The following is a 20,111-nucleotide window of genomic DNA, read 5'->3' on the forward strand; positions in this document are numbered from 1 at the left end:
AAGGACTGGTGTTGTAATTCCTGAAGGGCAATTTTTGCTTCCTGACTACTCAGAAGTTAGTGTCTCCACTGTGTAATAGCTGTTTTTTTTGTTGTCAAACCTGAATGCAGAGTTTAATAGCCTACCTCCTACTCTTCATTTTTGCTTGGATTTCCTTAGAGAAAAATATCAGAAAGTATTAATGTGTCATTTTGCTCCTCACGCTTCAGGTACCATGCTCTTGCTTCCCCCAGCTCTAAAAGAGTGTTGTGAGAATACATGGTTGAAGGGTCTCTGTGGTATAGCTGCATGGCAAAACTAGATTGGAAGATGCCATTTTAACCTACCCTTCAAATAGTTCTGTAATATTGTCACTGTAGAGAAAACTACTGATGGGAAACAGGAAAAATTGGACAAGTAGCTCTGAATTTAGCAGAAACCCCTTGGTGTCTTCCTGTGAAGCCATTCACCTTCTAAGAGTCATTATTCTAGCCTATTTTAAGTCTTTCAAAATGTTGGCAACTGTGAAGATACCTTCGAACCTTTTGTTGCTGTTGACTTTAAGAAAGCAAGCAATACCATGTTTTCTGCTTTACCGTGGCTTTAAAAAAGATTGTCACTGTTCATCACTCAAAGCAGCATCACCCACCACCAACCTCCATGTGCCAATCTGTTATCATTTCCATGAACTTGTGCTTACTTTCAGGGTTTTTCTGTCAGACGTCCTCAAGTCACAGTTGTGGTGTGGTTTTGTGTTGTGTTTTTAAGGGGGGAAGTTTGCAGTCGGTTGCTATATTGTGAAGCATAGCGCATACTTCTAATTTTCAGGTATTTTCAGAGATTGGTATTCTATTTCCAAGGTGTACCCAGGCATGAATCAAAAAGCTTCATTAAGTGTGTTTGGAAACTAGTCTTACTTGACTCTAGGAAACCAATATTATACTGAGCAACAGACCCAATGAGATATAATAATATACTTCTATAACTTGATTATGTATTACATCTGCATATTGCACATGAATGTATCTTATATATTAATGTTTTAGAACATAACAATCCTGATAGCCGTGGAGGTTATTTGGTCTTAAAATGTAGTGAGAGAAAAATGAGGTGGTTTCAGTGCATACAATTTATAAGCAAAGGTGATTCAGAAAATTCATGAGTCTGAATAATTTGTTCTTAAAATGCTAAATTTTTTAACTAAGTGTTGTATGAAGGAAAGTATTGTAAGTTAAAAGAAAGGTAAGTCCTTGTATCATATTGATATTTTACCTGCTCATCTTGGAGCAGTCAGTATATATATGTGTACTTATAATGTGTGACATCATAGACAGGAAAAAAATAATCATTATTTATAAATAAGTGTTTGAATATTTACATGCTCTGATGATTTGTGGTGATGACATTGTTGAAGATAAATGCCTTAGAAAGTTGTCCTCAGCAAAAGAGTTCTGGGGTTTTTTTTTGTTTGTTTGTTTTGTTTGTTTGTTTTTTGTGTTGTTTTTTTTTAAGACTTGACTTCTGTTTCGAAGAGCTTTGTCATATAATTTTTCTGAATTGGTAATTAATGAAAAGTCATGATCAGTAATCAACTTAAATGTACTGTAAAATATGGAACCTAATATATGCAAGACAAAATTTAAGCTTTCCAATTAATGGTACACGTTTTAGTGTATTGACTGATAATTTCACAGAGATCTTAAGAGGATCCATTTGTAGAGGCTCTTTAAAAAGTCAAGAGGTAAGATCAAAAACTCAATCATAATTTAGGAAATTTCTCTCTTCTAGTGCTTAATGTGTCTACCTGAAGAGTATTTCGTAGTTCAAAAATTACTTTTATATTTTAGTAGTGTAATCATTACCACCTCCTATCTGGTAAAAAGAAATTAATCCTGCTCACAGTGACCAGGGAATTTGAACCACCATTTGGAGGAGGAAGGACTGCGTAGTGGTTTGCTTATCATGCTGGGGTAACAGCTGATTTCCACTTCATTGCTGCTTTTAGCTGCTTAAGTAGTAATACCTATGGGCCATAGACACCAGTCCAGACAGGAATGTGATTATACTTAATTCAGGAGTAATTTCTGGGCGCAGATGTAATTGGTGTACAACTCAAACAGCCTTTAAAAGATTTTTGATTATACGTTGCCTTCTTCAACAGGTCTCATATTTCCAGTCTTTCCTAAATATTGCAACTGTGAAATGTAATGACTGAGGCATGCTGGCAGAGAAAACAATTTTGTCCTGAACTTGAAGATATAATGGATATAAAGTTCACTTACCGGTGGTGTTCTCCCAGTGGTAACATTCAGTGTATAATAAAGAACCAAAGTGATTGAATGGATTCAGAGCCATGTAGCTGTAGAGAGAGCTATGTAATAGGAAAAAAGGCAAATTATTAAAAAAAAATGTGCACTCACCAGTGTAGTTAACACTCTTCTGTGACCACTAACCATATGGGATATGACATAAATTGTATTTCCTAATGCTATTGAATCTATTTGACAAAAATGAGACAATATATCCTACTAGTTTGTTTTTCCTCTAAATTCCTACTTCATAGACCTAAAAGATGGATTTAAGCTATATATGCTGTGTATTGTGTTTATGTTTTCTACATGATACTGAAATTTAGTTTGTCTGTGTAAATGAGCAGGTAAATTTAAATTTATAGTTTTTCATATTTTGTTTTCTAATTGTGTGTATTAGAGGTTATTGCCCCCACTTCTACCCAGGTTTCTTTGGCATTATTTTCCGCAGTAACTAATTTCTCCCAGACATCTGTCACATGGGCACATGCCCTCCTTATATTGTATACTAAAGGAGGTCCTGTACAGCAGGACATGTTCAGAGTGCCATGTACCCTGTAATTTTGGATTAGAAGGAATTAATTAATTTAACATGAAGGAATATAATCCATACAGGTGTTGAGAGTTGCTTCCTTTATTATGTAGACTAACAGTGTGCTGAGTGAAGAACTAGCTCTGGGGCAGGGCTCAAAAGGTTGCAGTGAACAGGGCTACATCTGCCTGGTGAGCAGTGATCAGCACTGCTCCTCAGGGCTCAGTTCTAGGGCCAATTCTGTTCAATATTTGTATCAGTGATCTGGATGCAGGCGTTGAATGCACAGTTAGGATGTTTGCAGATGATACTAAACTGGGAGGTGCTGTGGACACTCAGGAGGGACACGAGGCCTTGCAGAGGGATCTGGATAGCTTGGAGCATTGGGCAGTCATCAATGCCATGGAATTTAATAAGAACAAACGCTGGATTCTGCACCTGGGATGGAGTAACGCCAGGCACAAGTCTGAACTGGGAAATGAGTGGCCTGAGAGCAGCCCTGCAGAAAGGGCTCTTGGGGCACTGGCTGACAGGAGGCTCAGCAGGAGCCAGCTGTGTGCTCTGGCAGCCACGAGGGCACAAACACAGCCTGACCAGCTAGTCCAAAGAGGTGATAATCTTGCTGGTTTTAGTGTTGGTACAGCCTCACCTGGAGTATTGTGTGCAATTCTGGGACACACCATTTAAAAAGACTGTTAATGTACTTCAATGTGTCCCTAGGAGGGCACCAAAGCTGGGGAGGGGGCTGGCAGGCATGTCCTCTAAGGAGTGGGTGAGTTTGTCTGATCTGCACAGAAGGAAGCTCAGGGGCAACCTCAGTACAGCTTCCTCAGAAGGGGGCGTGGAGAGGGAAGTGCTGATCTCTTCTTCCTGGGACCCTGTGCCAGGATGTGTGGGAATTCCTCAAAGCTGAGTCTGTCAGGAGAGGTTTGGACTGGACTTGAGGAAACACTTCTTGACTGAAAGTGCTGTCAAACCCTGGAACAGGCCTCCTGGAGAGGTAGTAGATGTCTCCCATGCCTCTCAGTATTTAGGAGGCATTTGGACAATGCCTTTAATACCACGCTTCAACATTTGGTCAGCCCTGAAGTGGTCAGGCAGTTGGATTAGGTGATAGTTACAGGTCCCTTCCCTCCCCCTGCTCTGCTCTGCCCTGGATATGGGGCACAAGGGCCACCTTCATGGAGCAGGAGCAGCAGGCATGCTCAGTGCTGCAGAGGAAGGCAGAAAAACCCCGGGGACCAGGGCCAATCTGCCCTGAGGCAAAATTCCTTCCTGACCCCAGCAGAGCTGGCCGTCGGCTACTCTGTGAGCATGTGAGCAAGACCTGCCTCCTTGACCAAGGGCTGGTCACGCCTCCCAGGAGATGCCCAAAACCTACTCTTTCTCAACCTAGAGCCATCTCAGGGGCTTATGAAATTGGCCAAAGTCTTTGGCTTGATTGACCTCAGGGGCAAGAGTCATTCCTGCCCCTGGTCCAGAGGAGAGCAACAAGGCTGGTGAAGGGACTAGAGGGAAAATCTTATAGGGATAGGCTGAGGGAGCTGGGGTTGTTTAGCCTGGAGAAGAGGAGACTCAGGGGGGATCTTATCACTCTCTTTAACTACCTGAAGTAAGGTTGTAGTCAGGTGGGGGTCAGGCTTTTCTCCCAGGCAACTAGTGACAGGACAAGAGGGCATGGCCTGACACTGTGCCAGGGGAGGTTTAGGTTGAATATTAGGAAGCACTTCCTCATGGAAAGAGTGATCAGACATTGGAATGAACTGCCGAGGGACGTGGTGGAGTCACCATCCCTGGATGTAGAACTTAGTGCCATGGTCTAGCTGATGCGGTGGTGTTAGGTCATAGGCTGGACTTGATGGTCTCAGAGGTCTTTTCCAGCCTCAATAATTCTATGATTCTGTGAACATAGGCTATTCTGATCTTAAGACATCTTCATTTACATTTTCCCCATAACTTTTGTTTGCCTGTGTGTCCACCCAGCTCCCTCCAAAATTATTTAATGGCAAGGAAAAACTTTTTCTTTCATCAGTTTAATTCTGTCCTTCCATTCTAGCGTTTGTGTTTTGGTTATGTTCCACAGGCCATGTGAGATGGGCACCTGAGAACAAGACTGCCCTTGTGAAATCTCTCTTGTGTCTCAGTTCTCTGATGTACACTGGGAATGCTTCCCTGAACTATGAAAGTGTCCAGTCCAGCCTGGTTCATGGAGACAAAATGCATTATTCTTTCTCCTACAGTCATTATGTGTCCAAGAACAGCAGAGGTTAAGAAACTGGGTTTGCCTGGCAGATGTTTCTTGTTTTTCTGCCAGTGAAGTCAACAATAGGTATTCATAATCCTAGGGAGTCTTGGAGGTCATAGAAATTACAGGGCAGGCAGAATAGCTCATGCACAAATAGCTGAAAAAGAAAGCAATCTTTTGGAGATTTCCACCACCCCACCCCTCTTCCTTTTATTCTCCGTGTCCTAGAGGCTGTCACCAATCAGTAACATTGTGCATTAGCTTCACCCCTTGGTTCTAGCTGCAGTGTTCAGGGTCCTCAATGAACTCTCATTGCTGCAGGGGAGAAGTTCTTCTGCAGTTTGTCTTACAGTCAGTGTTCAGTGCTTTGTATAAGTATTAATACATTTTTCTCAGCTACTAGATTAAAATAAACAGTTGGAATGCTTGCATTCTTAAGGGAGAATGGGCAGCCTCTAAGGAATGAAGGCAGAAGTTGTGGTGTGGCACACAGTTTAATGCAGTGTTTTGTTACCTTACCAGTATAACAAAATGAATTAGATTCTTACTTTCTGGCCTTGTCAAGTATATCCTTGCTGAGCAAGACACAGAGCTGGCAGAGAGAAGCACGGATCTGAAGTGGAAAAAGACATTTGGAGAAATCATGAAAGATCTAGTTTATATGCTTGTGGCTGGGATGTTAATGGCAACTGAAGGATCTCTGCAGGTCATTCAGCAGGGTACCACTGGACTTTACCAATGTGGTATTATTACCTTTTATGCAGTAAAGAACAGTGGGATACAGCAAGTATTCCAGCAAGGTGAAAGAGAGTGCAAGAATAAAGTGTTACTGAAAGACAACTAAAACAAGAGCTTTAAAGAGAGACAGTAACTTAACTAAGCAAGCTGAATTTTGGGAAGGATTGGCTGATTCACCTGAAGGCTATGTGACCATTCAGCAAGATTTGGACAGGCTGAAAAGCTGGGCAAAGAGGAATATTATGAGGTTCAACAAGAGCAAGTGCAGAGTCCTGCACCTGGGAAGGAACAACAAAATGCACCAGTACAAGTTAGGAGGTGATCTGCTAGAGAGCAGCTCCGTAGAGAAGAACCTTGGAGTCCTGGTAGACAACAAGTTATCCATGGGACAATAATGTGCCCTTGTGGCCAAGAAGGCCAGCGGTGTCTTGGGGTGCATTAGGAGCACTGTGTCCAGCAGATCGAGGGAGGTTCTTTTAACTGATGCCCTCTGATAGGATGAGGGGCAATGGATTCAAACTCGAGCACAGGATGTTCCACCTCAACGTGAGGAAGAACTTTACTGTGAGGGTTACAGAGCACTGGAACAGGCTTCCCAGAGAGGTTGTGGAGCCTCCTCTGGCTTTCAAGACCTGTCTGGATGCCTCTCTGAGTGATCTGCCCTAGTTTTTGATCCTGCTCTAGCAGGGGGTTGGATTCGATAATCTTCGGAGGTCGCTTCCAGCCCCTAATATTCTGTGATTCTGTAATTTCCACACAAATAATCCTTACTCAAGCATAACAGCACTAATATATACCGAATGAGATATTGCCTGGGGAGGGTAAAGATGAGAAAAATATGGCAAGAGTTCTACCATCGCTTCTAGTGAAAAACGTAAGTGAACTAGACATTGTTGGTACTAATAATACCTAAAATGCTGTAGCAGCTGATAAAAGCATTTGATATAATGTGACCCTAGAAGGAATGTGACTGTGTTTTTATCTGAACCCAAGAAATAGAAGGGGAATAGATGCCTGCCTTACAGTCTTACACTCTGGCATCCACATGTACTTTTGGAGACATAAAAGATTGTTTAATGAGAGACAGAAGCATGTATGGGGCAAATGATTCCAGCATACAGGAGAAGCTGTTGAAAGAAACCAAGACATTTCTCCAAATGGCAAGGGCAGCTGAACTATCTAGGAAAAGGATCAAAACAGTGTTAATAGTGCAAAACAAGTTCACAGGGTACTACTAAAGGAACCTGGGGTGCAGGACAGAGACAGACTGACCAGGAATGCAGGCGTCATGGTGCAAAGTATGTACAGAGAGAAACAGTTTGGAAGACAGAAAACTGTCAGACCCCTGGAAGACATGTAAAAAGCAGAGAGCATAGCAATACTCTCTGTCCAGCATGTTGCAACTAGGAAAATATAAAAAATGTGGGAAATCTAAAAAATTGTAATAGTGATGGAGAACACAGCAATTACAGTTAAAAGAAAGATGTCTTCTGGCTGCCTTGCACAGGCCCATTCTGTTCATTTTACAAACTATTCTATCAGGTCTTGATCAGTTGACTCCAGTTGGATAGTGAAGTCATCAGCAGCCTAATCCTACCAAGATGGTTAGTAACAACTTTAATCTGGGGGATTAGCATCAGATATTAATGATGCCTATGCAAGTACTTGAAGTCAAAGAGCAAATGCAGCCTGTAGAGAAGAATTCTGAAAATTAAGTGATGTTACATGTGCAAGATCTTAATTTCCTGTGCATGGTAGTGGAAAGAGAGTGGTCACCTTGAGCTTTCTCAAGCATTTTCAGAAAATGTAAGGACATATTTCAAGTATCTAGACACACAAAATGAAAGCCAGAAATAAGCCCCTATATACATGCAGTGAGATGACTAAAATTCAGTTTTGTTCATAATGGCAGCGTAATGAGAACAAGTTGAGAACACTACTGAGAAATGACGTCATGATAGCCAATGAAATTTTCAGAGAATGGCTCAGATGCCTAATTAGTGCTGAGGAAAATTTGGAGTAAACTGAGGATCTTCATTTAGCCAAGTAACTCAATGTATAATTGTAAATAAATTGCTGCTTATCAACACTAACAGGCAATAGACTGTATAATCTATCATCTGTTTAACATCACTGTTTCTAAGGCTAAGACTGAGTTTTACCATGTTGTGGTAAATAAGTCCATGAGCAGTGTGACAATACTGACTACACCTTTTGGAAGATAATTACCTAATGTAAATACTTTTAACCTGGGCCCAGTGTCTAAGGTGTTCCAATGTAAATTGAAGCTGGGAACAATTCCCAGACATGTTGCTTGAAACTGATGACAGAGCTATTAAAAATTAATTATCTAACAAAAGAGAGAGTCAGTGTCACTATGTAAGAACCAAAATATGAGACTGAATGAAGACATGAGAAAAATGGCACTGATCTCTGTTAGCTGACATCTGTAGAGATGGCAGCAAGGCTCTGGAAAAGTCAGTCCAATTAGTAAAACACTCAAAATGAAGAGTCCAATAATTTTTAGGGATAGTAAACTTTTTTTTTTTTTTTTTTTTTTTAAATAATCAGAGGTCTTTAAAACAGAAATCAGGAGGGAGGAACTGCTCCTAAGACTCTGCAGGATAGCTAAAGCAACATTTTTTTTATTCTGAAGGAGGGTTAGGAGTAGTGCTAATGCAAACTCAACAGCCCAGAACATTTGCTCAAACACAAGAAATATAAAGGAAACAGAGTCCCACTTTCACTTTCTGCACAAGCTAGCACTGTTATCAACTATCTTGTTTGCTAAAAATCCTTTAGAAGGAACTGAATAAAACCATTTGGTTTATTCTCAGTTTTGTTTCTTACAACTTCAACAGTATGATATGAAAATAAGGTACTTCCCAGGAAAATTGCTTTCTGTGACAGATGAACTGAACAGGATATGTCTTCCAGAATACAATAGACATGATTTTATGGAACAAAACTTGCATGTCTAGTAGTAGGCTTCAGGCAATCATCTAAAAAGCAGGCAGTAAACCAGCTTCTGAACCAATCATGGCAGTCTGAAGGAACTATTGCCATAGGAAGTTACTCCATTTTACTGTCAGGGACGAGCTTTACATGCAAAATAGGATTTTGTTTGAAGGGGACTGAACAACAATCCTAGAAGGCTTAGAGGGTGTTACATGGAGCCTGAAATGGGAAAGGAAGGTATGAAATGAGGCAGGCGGTTTGTCAATGAAGCACGTATAGCCAAATGGGAGCAAAGAAAGTGCAGTCTGAGTTGCTCAGACTTCTGACTCATAACAGGGGACTGAACATCTTCACGATATTTTGGCCCTGGTAAAAGTGCAAAGCAAAAAAAAAAAAACCAACCCCAAACCAAACCTTGTTCTGATGGTCAGACAAGCTTAGTGCCGTAGCTGCTGGCTGACATACGAACAAAGACTGTGACAGGAGTTAGGGCACATGTAAAAGCATATGTTCCAAGGTCTGGAGTACCAGCCCCTGTCTGAAAACTAAACATGCCTGGCATCAGATTTCAAACAATTTAGCACAGAATAAATAACATTGGCCTGGATGCTCAAGGAGCAACAGGAGAGTCAAGTTGGCAATGAAGAGCTTGTTAACAAGAACAGTACAGAATCACAGAATTATTGAGGCTGGAAAAGACCTCTGAGACCATCAAGTCCAACCTATGACAACAACACCACATCAGCTAGACTGTTGCACTAAGTGCCACATCCAGTCTTTCCTTAAACACCTCCAGGGATGGTGACTCCACCACATCCCTCAGCAGTTAATTCTAATGTCTGATCACCCTTTCCAGTAGGAAGGCTGGGCCGCTCTACTGTCTCCCTTTCTAATTTTCCTTGACAGTGCTACACCAAGTCTGCAGTGCAAAAGGGAAACAATAGACAGTGCAATAAATTAGTTAAAATCAATGGAAGAGGTCAATGATTTGATAGTATTGTGCAAGTGAACAGGTCTGGCTCAGCCATCAAAAAATCTGCTTGAAATGTAGAGGCACAGGTTAGTAGCAGAGTGAAATCTGAAGACAGTACCCAAACAAAATAAAAATCAAAGTGAATTAGCAATACCAAGGGAAGAAGAAAAAAATTTAAAAAGAAGTTAGTGTAATCACGGTGCTAACAGAAGCTCAACATCTCATTTATTTCAAAAGTTATCGTAGTGTGCTTGAAGAAAAAATAAACCAAAAATACATATTGCCATGGCAAAGGCAATTGGTTCATTGAGTTTCATTAGTACTGTTGTGCAGGCTGTTCTGAAGGTGTTCTCTTGTCACAACTGGTGACCGTGCAGCTGTAGCTGCAGGAGAATGCAACACGGGTGTGGAGTAGATGTTCCCCCCATTCCTGCGCTGTGTCTTTGTAAGCTGTTTAAACAAGTCTCACATAGAGAAAATAAAACCTTATCCCTAGAGGCATTTCACATTTGTTTCTGCTTTCACCTTGTACCCTTTGCAACATCAGGATAAACTCCTGAAAGCGGAAGACATTTCTCCCTCCTGATATCAAGTCCTGAGCCCAAGAGATGAGATGCAGCTTTCTTCCAGGGAGGTGTCTGACCTGGCAGGTTTGCTTTGTTGGTCCTCAGTGCTCTTTCTGGAAGAAAAAATGTGATATGTGCTTCATGCAGGTTAAGTAAAGTTTCATGTTCAGAACCCCACTCTGGAGAAACAAGCATTTCATTAGGCAGCTGCCTGGAATCAACTTAATATGGAAAAGCGAGAAAGCTTGAGAGATTTTAGGGTCTCTGAATACAGCTTTTCTTGTTGTTTCACACAGTTACACTTATGCAGAGAAAAGCTTTTCTGAAACGTTAGGCTCCTTCTTAACTCACATATGTTTCTTCGGCTGCAAACTTTACCAGGGCTAAAATTCCTCTTCCAGACAAAGGAAACCATCCCTGCAAACCTTGCTAGAGAGTGGTTTCATCACTCACAGTTATCTCAGGATCAAACCACTTTGTCGAACACTTTTTGTCGAACACTTTTTGTTGAACAAAAACCTTGACGTTCCGTGACTGCCAGCGCACTCTTTGTGCCGGCCTCTGTTTCCACCCTGGATTGAATAGTGACGGATACCTTTGGGTGCGGAGAACTTGTATTCCGTATCTGTCCACCAGTGTGTCTGTTCAGCTCCCGAAGCCAGTCTGCACAGCGCTCTCCCACAGCTCAGGGTGATCTGCTCAGCTTTCCAGCCCCTGAGCTGTGTTGTTGAAAGGCAGGTAGGGCGACATGGCCCTGACAGTCCCACAGCTGTGCCTGGACAAGCAGAGCGGGATTCATGACAGACCTCTTGGGAGGCAGGTGGTGTGTATCCTTTTACTATGAAACTTTGCAAGACTTGTGGGAGCCTTTCTCTTCATCTGTGCTTTATATAGCCTGCTTGTGTACTCGTATTGGGTTAGACATTGTATTTGGATGTGAGTGTTTAGCTGTGTATTAAAGTATGGTTAGATGTGAAGAACTTGGCACATGATACACAAGGTATGTGCAGATAAAATTATATTATACATTTTTGTATCCTGCTAGGGGACACAGAAGATTCTGATCTAGTATTCTAACTGAGAGTAAACCAACCCTGCTAGAGATATTCTGAAAACTTTAATAAAAAAACTTTTTAACTGGTCAAGCAGTCTTCAAGGGAGTGTTGGAAAACTGTCATTTGGGGCTTGTAAAAGCAGGCTGGACAACGCATTGATAATAAAGTTTTTTAAAAAAGGAATGACAGTTGGCAATAATTTGCAGTGATGGGAGAGGGGAGCATAAATTATTTCTTAGGCTTTTTAAAAAATCTTATAATCTTAAATGATTTCTTTGAAAGCTTTTCCCCCTGCTTTAATGTAATAAATTCCATAGCAATGATGAGTAAAGTATTTAGGGTCTTTTACTAGGGAATATTTAGAAGAGGCGATGAATGATTATTGGCTTCAGTTGCTAATTGACAAAATAATCCATGCCAAGGGATTCCTCTCTGCTTTTGAAACTCTGTTCTAAAAAGGAAAGAGAATTTATCTGTTAGATAACACACTCATGTTAAGAGACTGACCGAAGAAGGATGGAAGCTCATGGCCTCTCATTTTTCATAAGACATTGTATCCTTCTTGGCTTTATGTTTGTCTTTTTCTTTTAATTTGTGATAAGGAAAAGATATGTCATATTAATGTACAACCTATGACAATAATTTTAAGAGGCAGCTTCAGTCTGCCAAAAATGATGAAGCTATAGAAATAGTCCTACAGATAGTCTGAATGTGTTTGTGGGGGGTTTTTAAAGGAGAAAATGCACAAACAGAACAGGTTTGCCTAGCTACCTTTTCTATAGAACCACTAATTTTCACTCTGAAGAGGTCAGACAGATTTATGGAATAAAACAGGGCCTCAGGCCATGTAACATGATTGTGAGCTAGTCAGGCACTCATTTGTGCCAAGTAAATTTTGGAAATTATTCTCCTGTGCTGACAGTACCCTCATTACTGATTGTGTAGAGTAATTTATCAGGCATTTCTTAAAATAAACCATTCATTTATGCTAATAGGACTTGGCAGGGAGGAAAAATTGGCAGGACTTGAAGTTCCTAGTGTTTTTCTTTTTTAAAACAAAAACTGTAAAGTCCTCAGTATTTTGAGCAACCGTTATCACAGCCGTGCATCCCGTTTATGAAAGTGACAACTAATTGCATAATACATTTTCAAAATGGGAGAAAATTATTCCTATGTTAAGTTTACAAAGGCAAATAGTTTGGTAGTATTGTAAAAGCACAGTCATTAGCTTCATACTTGGGCATACTTTATTGGCTAAGCTTCTGGTATTAATGAATCACTTAGCATCTTTTCCATGACTCATCTGTTCTCAGTGCAGTACCTCATCTTGAAATATCTCTTTGTTCCTTACCCCTCGTGCATTTTCAGTTTGGTAGCTCCCTCCAAGGAAATGTTTTCTTTCTGATTCCTGCTGAGGCTTTGATCCTGCAAACACCCATGTCCATCAGTAACTACTGAAGTGAGTAGTCCCGTTGAACCTATGGAACTGGTCAATATGTACAGTTACTCACATACACCAAACATTTGTAGGACCCAGCTGTAGTCCTTGTACAGAGTTTAGCTCAAATCCTTTGCAGCTGAACTGTGGAGATCATTATATTTAGATCAATACGTTTCACATTCAGTTGCCTTCAAAAATCAGTTTTTAAAACATCAGTCCCTGAAAAAGGCATCCTTCCCAGCCCACTAAAAATCCCCAAAGCACAAAATAAAAAGAAAGCATGCACTGAAACTCAAAAATAAGGACAGTAAGACTGATAAAATGACAGCTGTAGCAAATTGTGACTCACCAAAAAACAATGCTTTAATCCAATGCCTGCTGAAGTGTAAGGGGAAGTCTTCTGTTAACTTGACTGGTGGTTAGATCTGGTCCTTATTTAATAAGCCAAAGATAGATATATCTCCACTTGTATATAAATTTTATAAGTTTTTTTATGTATTCAGTTTCCCTGCAAATGGCAAAATCTGTTAGATATTTGAGTGAAACTAAACAGTGCTGTTTTTTTGTTGTTGCTTTTTAATGTAAGTAAATATGGTAATGAGTAAATGCAATTAGTACCAAATATACTGTGCTTCTTTCTATAATAACAAATTGAGCATGACACGTTGACCCCAAATTTTGATCATGCCTCAGCCTTTAACTGCAAATGCCAGAAACTCAAGCTGTGTTTGCAAAGACAAACAACTTAATGCAGCCAATGTCACCTTAAATTGGAGATTTAGCCCTAGGTAGTTTTTAATAATCAGACTTTTCAGTGAAGCTGTGTGATGATACAACTTAGATTATGCCTTTTTTTTTTTTTTTTTCTTTCTTTCTCATGCTGCTGTATTTTGTAGTTTGCAGAACTGAAGGGACCACAGTGCTACAAAGAACAAACATTCATTAACATTTTTGCATTTCTTCAGCTTTTTAGACTTGAAACTCCAATTTAAAGTATGAAGCTCATTCCCTGAACATTTATTGAACCTGGCCTTTTTTCCACTACATGTCTCTTACCATCACAACTAGAATGTCCCTGCACTGGTCTAAATGTTTCTCTTAATGCTTTCCACTTCTGTCTGCATTCTTTTCATATTGTTTCCTGCCATTAATGCAATAAAAATGTCAGCCACAAATACCAGATTCCTAATGGAAAAGCAAAACAAACTAAAACCACAGCCAGCACTACAGCTGAGAGATATTATTTTCCCCTGATACTCCAAATTGTTACTAGGCGAACAATTAATTGAGGTTGCAAATACAATGTGCACTGTTAACTAAGTTATATACATTGTTTATACACAGAGATCAGAATTACTGAGGCTCACTCTAACTATTACACAGCAGTTTCTTGCATACATTTGGGTTGCCTGATGAGAGAAAGATGGTCTCCTGTTTAAATGAGAGGCCCATAACTTGTACTTCTGGCTTGTCATGCTCTTGGAATAACACCTTAATCTTTAGTTTAAGATACAGTGGGGAAAACATTACTCCTTTGATGTCTTCAGACATAAGGATGTTTAATGAATTTGCACTTTTAATTTGGTATGAGTTTCTAGAGGATCTAAAGCTGATTATCTGTTGTTGGTGCAATATGGACTTTGTAAGGTGTCAGCTAGTTCATACAACTCAATAAATAGCCCCAATGTTTTTTTCTTCTCATGACTTAGACCTTTCAGAGCTTTTGACTGTTTTTACATACAGTTATATGAAACATTTCTAGTTAGATAATATAGTTTATTGACATGAAATCAGTGAGGAGGTTAACTTAGAAGACTGAATTCTGTATAGAACAAGTAAGTTGTGGTAGAGAAGTTCCAAATATATTAATGTTAATTTGTATCTTTGGAGATCAGATCCCCATATGTTCTGTTTCCTAAACATAAATAAGATAGAGTAAAAAAGTAAACCCTTCCCTGTGGAAGGGTCTTTGTAATCTTAAGTATAACACAGGAGGAAACAAATCTATAAAGAGCATAAAGAAGCATAGAGGCAATGCTAGTCAGCGTACAACAAATGGTCGCACATCTTTGGTCAAATTTCTTGAGAATATTTTAGTTACTCTTTGAAGAGTTGGTTTCTGAGAAACTCCTGAGTTGCTTCTATTAGTGAAGTTAAAAAGTGCAGGAGAGAAAGGCTGGTTGTCTGTCTGTTACCTGCCAGGTAATTTGCCAATATATTCTTTAACTCTCTCCCATAAAACTAAGTGTTTGGGAATAGTATGAGATGCAAAGAGTAGGTTCCGTCTGATAGGAGTTTAACTTAGACTTTGGATTATGCTGAAAATCTGATCATTTTTTATCTGTTTATTCTGCATTTTGTTTCAGAAAATGTATTTTGATATCTTCTGCTGTATTTTTGAGGCTCTCTACTATTGTGCAGTTGAATAGTATGAGTTCATCATATAAACTCTTCAAATTAAGGGTTGTTTTCTTCTAATTGTGCAGTTATTGGTTCAGCTGAGCCTCTGTCTAGATTAAAAACAATAGCAATAACTCAAACTAAGTATGTAGTCTGCAAATGCTTTAAAATGTTCCACTTCTTAATGAGAAAGTGATGGAAAATGGCGGGAGGTTCAGAATACAATGGATTAACTCTGCTTCCCATATTTAACTTTTCTTCTTTTTCCTGAACCCCTCGGTGGTGATTCTGCAAGCACCGCAGCATAGGAATTGGCTATGACTGGAGAGTAGCCCTGTTTGTTTATTAACAAGGCTCCACTGCCTGTGGGAAAGCTGTGTGGCGACGTGCTGTGCAGTGATCAGATTTCATCCAATGCAAGTGTCAGGTCAAAATGCAGGATTTGAAAACCAGTAATAATGGTACAAGCAGGTAGCTGAAATGTCTGTTGGAAGAGTCCTGCGTGCAGTGCCAACATGAGCAATGGACCTTTGTCCTTGCTCCAGCTGCTATCTACATGTCTGGGTACTGTCATTATCGCAGCCACTGGGACTGCCAAGGTCAGTGCACAGTGCAGGACAGCAGTGAGACTGTGTAGGAAAAAGTCAAAGCTGCAGATTTACCTTCTCCCCCAAGCCCCTGCTAAAAAAAAATAGAAATAATAATAAAAAAAAAATCTGTGAAGATGCTTCCTCTGGAGTCTGTTTAACAAGCCTTTGCACAGTGGTGTATAATTTGACACCACGTGATTAAGAAAAAAACTAAGTGCCACTGAATGCTATTTTAAAAGGCTCAGCATGGACATTCCAATTCCAGCAATATTTCAGTAGTTCCATCTGTATTTAGTCTGGGCTCACTGGCGCTAGGGCTGAAACCTATTAACACTCATGAAGTTCCCCGTTCATGATCTTTCATTTGAAAATAGAAATGCAATGCCAGGCAAAGTATGAGTTGAAAAGGTTATCCTTTATCTTCTCAAACCAACAGCACACCAAAAAAAAATACCCTAATCTAATTACTTTGCATGAGTGTATCGTATTTTTTGGCCTTCCTAGAAAATGGCTGTTCCTCATTTTTCTCCAGCTGTAAGTAATATGACTTAAATAGCTCTGTGAAGCAGCTCTATTATTTACTGGTCAAAAAACATTGCAAATGATTGAAAGGTTTTTATGAAAGAGGTGGCTGAGAATTGTTCTCATTTGCTTCCAATTGAAAGTTAATGCTTGTGGCATATTGCAGGGGCAATGTAAATCCATAGGCAGTCAAAAAATCTGAAAAATTATATATTTTTTTTTTATGGTTTACATTTTTCTGTTTTTCTCAGGTTTGCAAATATTTAGTATATTTAAAAGGTGGGTTTTTCAGAAGTGATTTTTGCATGCCAGGTTTGAGGTGCTTCGTAAGTGGGTATTGATTTTTAGGCACTACTTACTGGCCTGATTGAAAACCAGCCTGTCAGAACAGGCCTAAACCATACAACCAAGGACAAAACAGGTACCTCCAGGAGGTCTCCAGAACCACGGAGTTTGTTGTTAGCAAAATGCTTTATCTACTCTGATTTTTCCCATGCAAAGGGGAAAGGACTGCAGACCATAAAACTTTTGAGCTTCAAGGTAATATCTTTGCATGGCACCTCAGAAAACCTTAAGCCATGTTTCACATTTTCCCCTAATGAAAGTAGGGAGAGCTTTATGAGAGATTTGATTTTAAAAGTCAATTTGAAGCCTAGTCAGTTGATCTAATGCATTGCAAGTAGGACTGAATCTTACTAAAAGTTACGCAGCACCAGGTTTAAAATCTTTCAGGGGAAAGATAAGTGCAATGCTGAATCGTACAGAAGATGTAACACTGATGAAGCCCTCCTGCTGGCTTTTGTCAGCTTTCACCCTATTTCCCTGTGCCAGATACTGAGTTTCCCATTCTCACTCCCTGATCAAGTGAAGTTGTTCAAATGCTAGGTTTACTTTTACATTTTCTTTAGTCTTATATGCTTAAATGAGTCAAGAACACACTGTTTGACTAGGGCTCTATTGCTAAGATTGACTATCACAAGAGAAATACTGAAATTGTTTATATTGGACATTGTGCGTCTGAGAATCCCACTGGTCAGAGCAGGCTCAGCACTGAATTCAGACCAGATCACTTGGGGCTTTGTCTGGTCAAGACTTTAAAACCTCCAAGGATGGAGATTCCACAACCTCATCTGAAAGTCCTCATGAAACCTGCTTTCTGAAGGCAGTCTGTGTTGGAACAGTAGGAAATAAATCCCTTGTTTTCTTTCAATTATAGTATTGCCAGATGTTATCTGAAACAATACTATGGGAAAAAAAAAAAAAGGATCTAGTGTTATTTAAAAATTGACAGTATTCCCTTAAAATGATTATTTTCTAAATGTTTTATATGAGTGCTGTGGAACAGTAACACATGCACATACTCTTCCAGCTGTACAGTAAAATTTATGAACCTCACACTTCTGGCACCATTGCTATCACTGTAAGGACAATAGTTTTGCATGAGCAGTATTTGTATTGTGGTATGTTGTGTTTCTATAATGATAATAAGTGTTAGAAGACATGGAGGTTTGTTGGTTTTTTTTTTAAATACAGGAAAAGCTTTTATTTTAACTTCATCTTCTTATTTCTCAGCAAATAAGATCATACATACGTATGCTTTTTAAATATTCCTAAAGGATATGGGGTTTACTGTCTGCAGTTTTTTCTGCAAGAGAATTTCATTGCTAAAAGCTGTTCTTCTTGGACAAGGCCTTTTGATTGCAGAGGAAGTTGAGAATCTATCTTGAAGTTGCTTTCCTTTTCTTTATCATGCTGTCCATCAGTGAAGCTCAAGCCTGCACAACTGACTTTTTTCAGACACAATCCATTCAAATTAGCTTTTTTTCTTTTTTGCTGTCTTTTGTCAAATCAGCTGTTGGCTCCTACCACAATGTCCCTTAGCTCAGTTCTTTCACCCGTGTTCATAACCACATTATTCATGGAGTCAGCTACAGCTGGCTGAGCACATTATGAAAAATTCTTGCGATCATATGAACTTCCTCAGCTGCAAGTAACGTCTCTGCTTTGTATCTACCATCTTCTTGCTCCAGCAGCATTGATAAGCATCTCAGTTACCTTTTCATCACTTTTAACATTAAACTCTCCCTTGCTCATCCTGCTTTCTCTATAATTTTCTGCTCCAACAGTTCAACTCCTTTTTTGCCTCCAGAGCTCTATACTTCCTCGGCTTTTTTTTGCTCCTTCCCCTATCTTATCTTAGTATCTTTTTTCTAATCTCTATCTCTCCTCTGATTCATTTTAAGAATGGTTCGTGTACACTCAAGAGCTGAAGAGTGATCAGCCTTGGGCAGACAGAAGGTCTCTCGTACTGTGTCATCTCTGACAATAATAAAAGTTTTGGCTCCCCTGCTAGAAAACAAATAAATAAAATAAAAACAAACTCCAACCTTCCTTTTGTGATTATTTCTTCTACCAATTAAGTTAAAGATTCCTTCAACATGCGACCAGAGCAATTACCTGAAGCTCCTCTCTTTGACCCCACTCTTTCTTTTGGGAAACCTCATGACAGAATCCCTGATGGTGAAATTTTGGGTTGCACTTTGTCCTCCCCAGAAGTGTCAGAGTCCGCCCCTCTGGAACTGCATCATTCTGAGAGTTGAGCAATGGGAGAGACCCTTAATAGTTGCAGAACTGTGTGACCCTATGATAACAAACCACTTTGAATGGAAACTTTGGTTTGTGTTTTTGAGCAGCAAATATAAACAAAGAAGGTCCTTTTAGGAGTGACATGAACTGAATTAAATGTCCCCCTTTTTAAGGGCTGCAAACTCAAATCCTGCCCTTATGATGCACTACAGCTTTTTTTTTTTTTTTTTTTTTTTTCCTGAGTGACCCAGCTGGAGTTTTGCCTTTTCCTCACTAGTCTGCCAAGGAACCTTTGTGCTGAATCACTGACTATTTCTACTGTAATTGGCTTGGACTTCTAGGGTGAGGGGTGTGCTGAATACTTCTCCCTTTTTGCCCGCTAATTGTTTTTCTGTGCCTCATGGGGCATTTTCTTGAGATTTTCTGTGCTTCTGTAATATTTGATTTAGAGTTGGATGTGTACCAAGATGAAAATTGTTTCAATTTGATTAATTGCTTAAATGTTGCTTGTCAGTATAAGGAAATTTTGAGCAGTTTTTCTTCTTGCTGAGGAGTGAGTTTTAGACTATCTTAAGACTTCCTGGAGGTGACCAAATGTCAAAAAAAATCCTCAACCATTTTTCCTCACAGTTATTTCAGCCAAGATTTGTGTTTATCCCTTTATTGGTCCTTTTAGAATAAACAAGAAATAATAGAGTAGTTGTGCTTACATTGCTCTATTCCCCGCTTCCCAGGCAAATCAAGAGTGTCTCTCAGCAGCAGAAGGATGACACAGAGTGGTGATTGCAGCCATTACGTGGGGGAGCAGGAGGTGACAGGAACCAGTGTGCTGGCTTTTACATGAAGAGCTGTCTTCTACTTGTACTGCTCATTCTGCAGCAAAAATCAGGATTTTTAGAAGATTGATCAGTGCTGTAGTAATTTTTGCATTGAGGAATTGTTTCTGCAAGGGTACTTGATATCACTGTAGGGGGTGTGTGTGTGCGCGTGCTAACACACTTGCCCACTAAAACTACAGCAGAAAAGGGATGGGGTCAATTTAGAGAAGGGAGACAGAAATGCAGGCCCAGCTGAAAAAGACAGGCAATTGCACATGGTTGTTCTGTGAATATGGCACAGCCTTCTTTTACAGATGGAATGGTGGGCAGCACCTATGTTTTGGGGAGGACTAAGTGCAGAAGATATCAGAAGCCTGTGTGACCTCACTGGCTCATCAA

The 20,111-nt window shown here is 39.8% G+C and overlaps 1 protein-coding gene across 6 annotated transcripts in view; it reads left to right on the top strand.

Annotated features, from left to right (window-relative positions):
* Positions 1-20,111, top strand: part of SUGCT (succinyl-CoA:glutarate-CoA transferase) — a 323,003-nt gene that overhangs the window by 280,307 nt on the left and 22,585 nt on the right. The window contains exon 14 of one of the 6 annotated variants that reach the window (XM_051610120.1): positions 2,141-2,382. The exons of the other annotated variants lie outside the window; for them this stretch is intronic. Coding sequence (XP_051466080.1) covers positions 2,141-2,187 — 47 coding nt within the window. The 3' untranslated portion in view covers positions 2,188-2,382. Of the gene's footprint in view, positions 1-2,140; positions 2,383-20,111 lie in introns of those variants that run through there. 6 annotated transcript variants of the gene reach the window in all.

Source organism: Apus apus, chromosome 2 (assembly GCF_020740795.1).
Source record: "Apus apus isolate bApuApu2 chromosome 2, bApuApu2.pri.cur, whole genome shotgun sequence".
NCBI classification, from domain to species: domain Eukaryota; kingdom Metazoa; phylum Chordata; class Aves; order Apodiformes; family Apodidae; genus Apus; species Apus apus.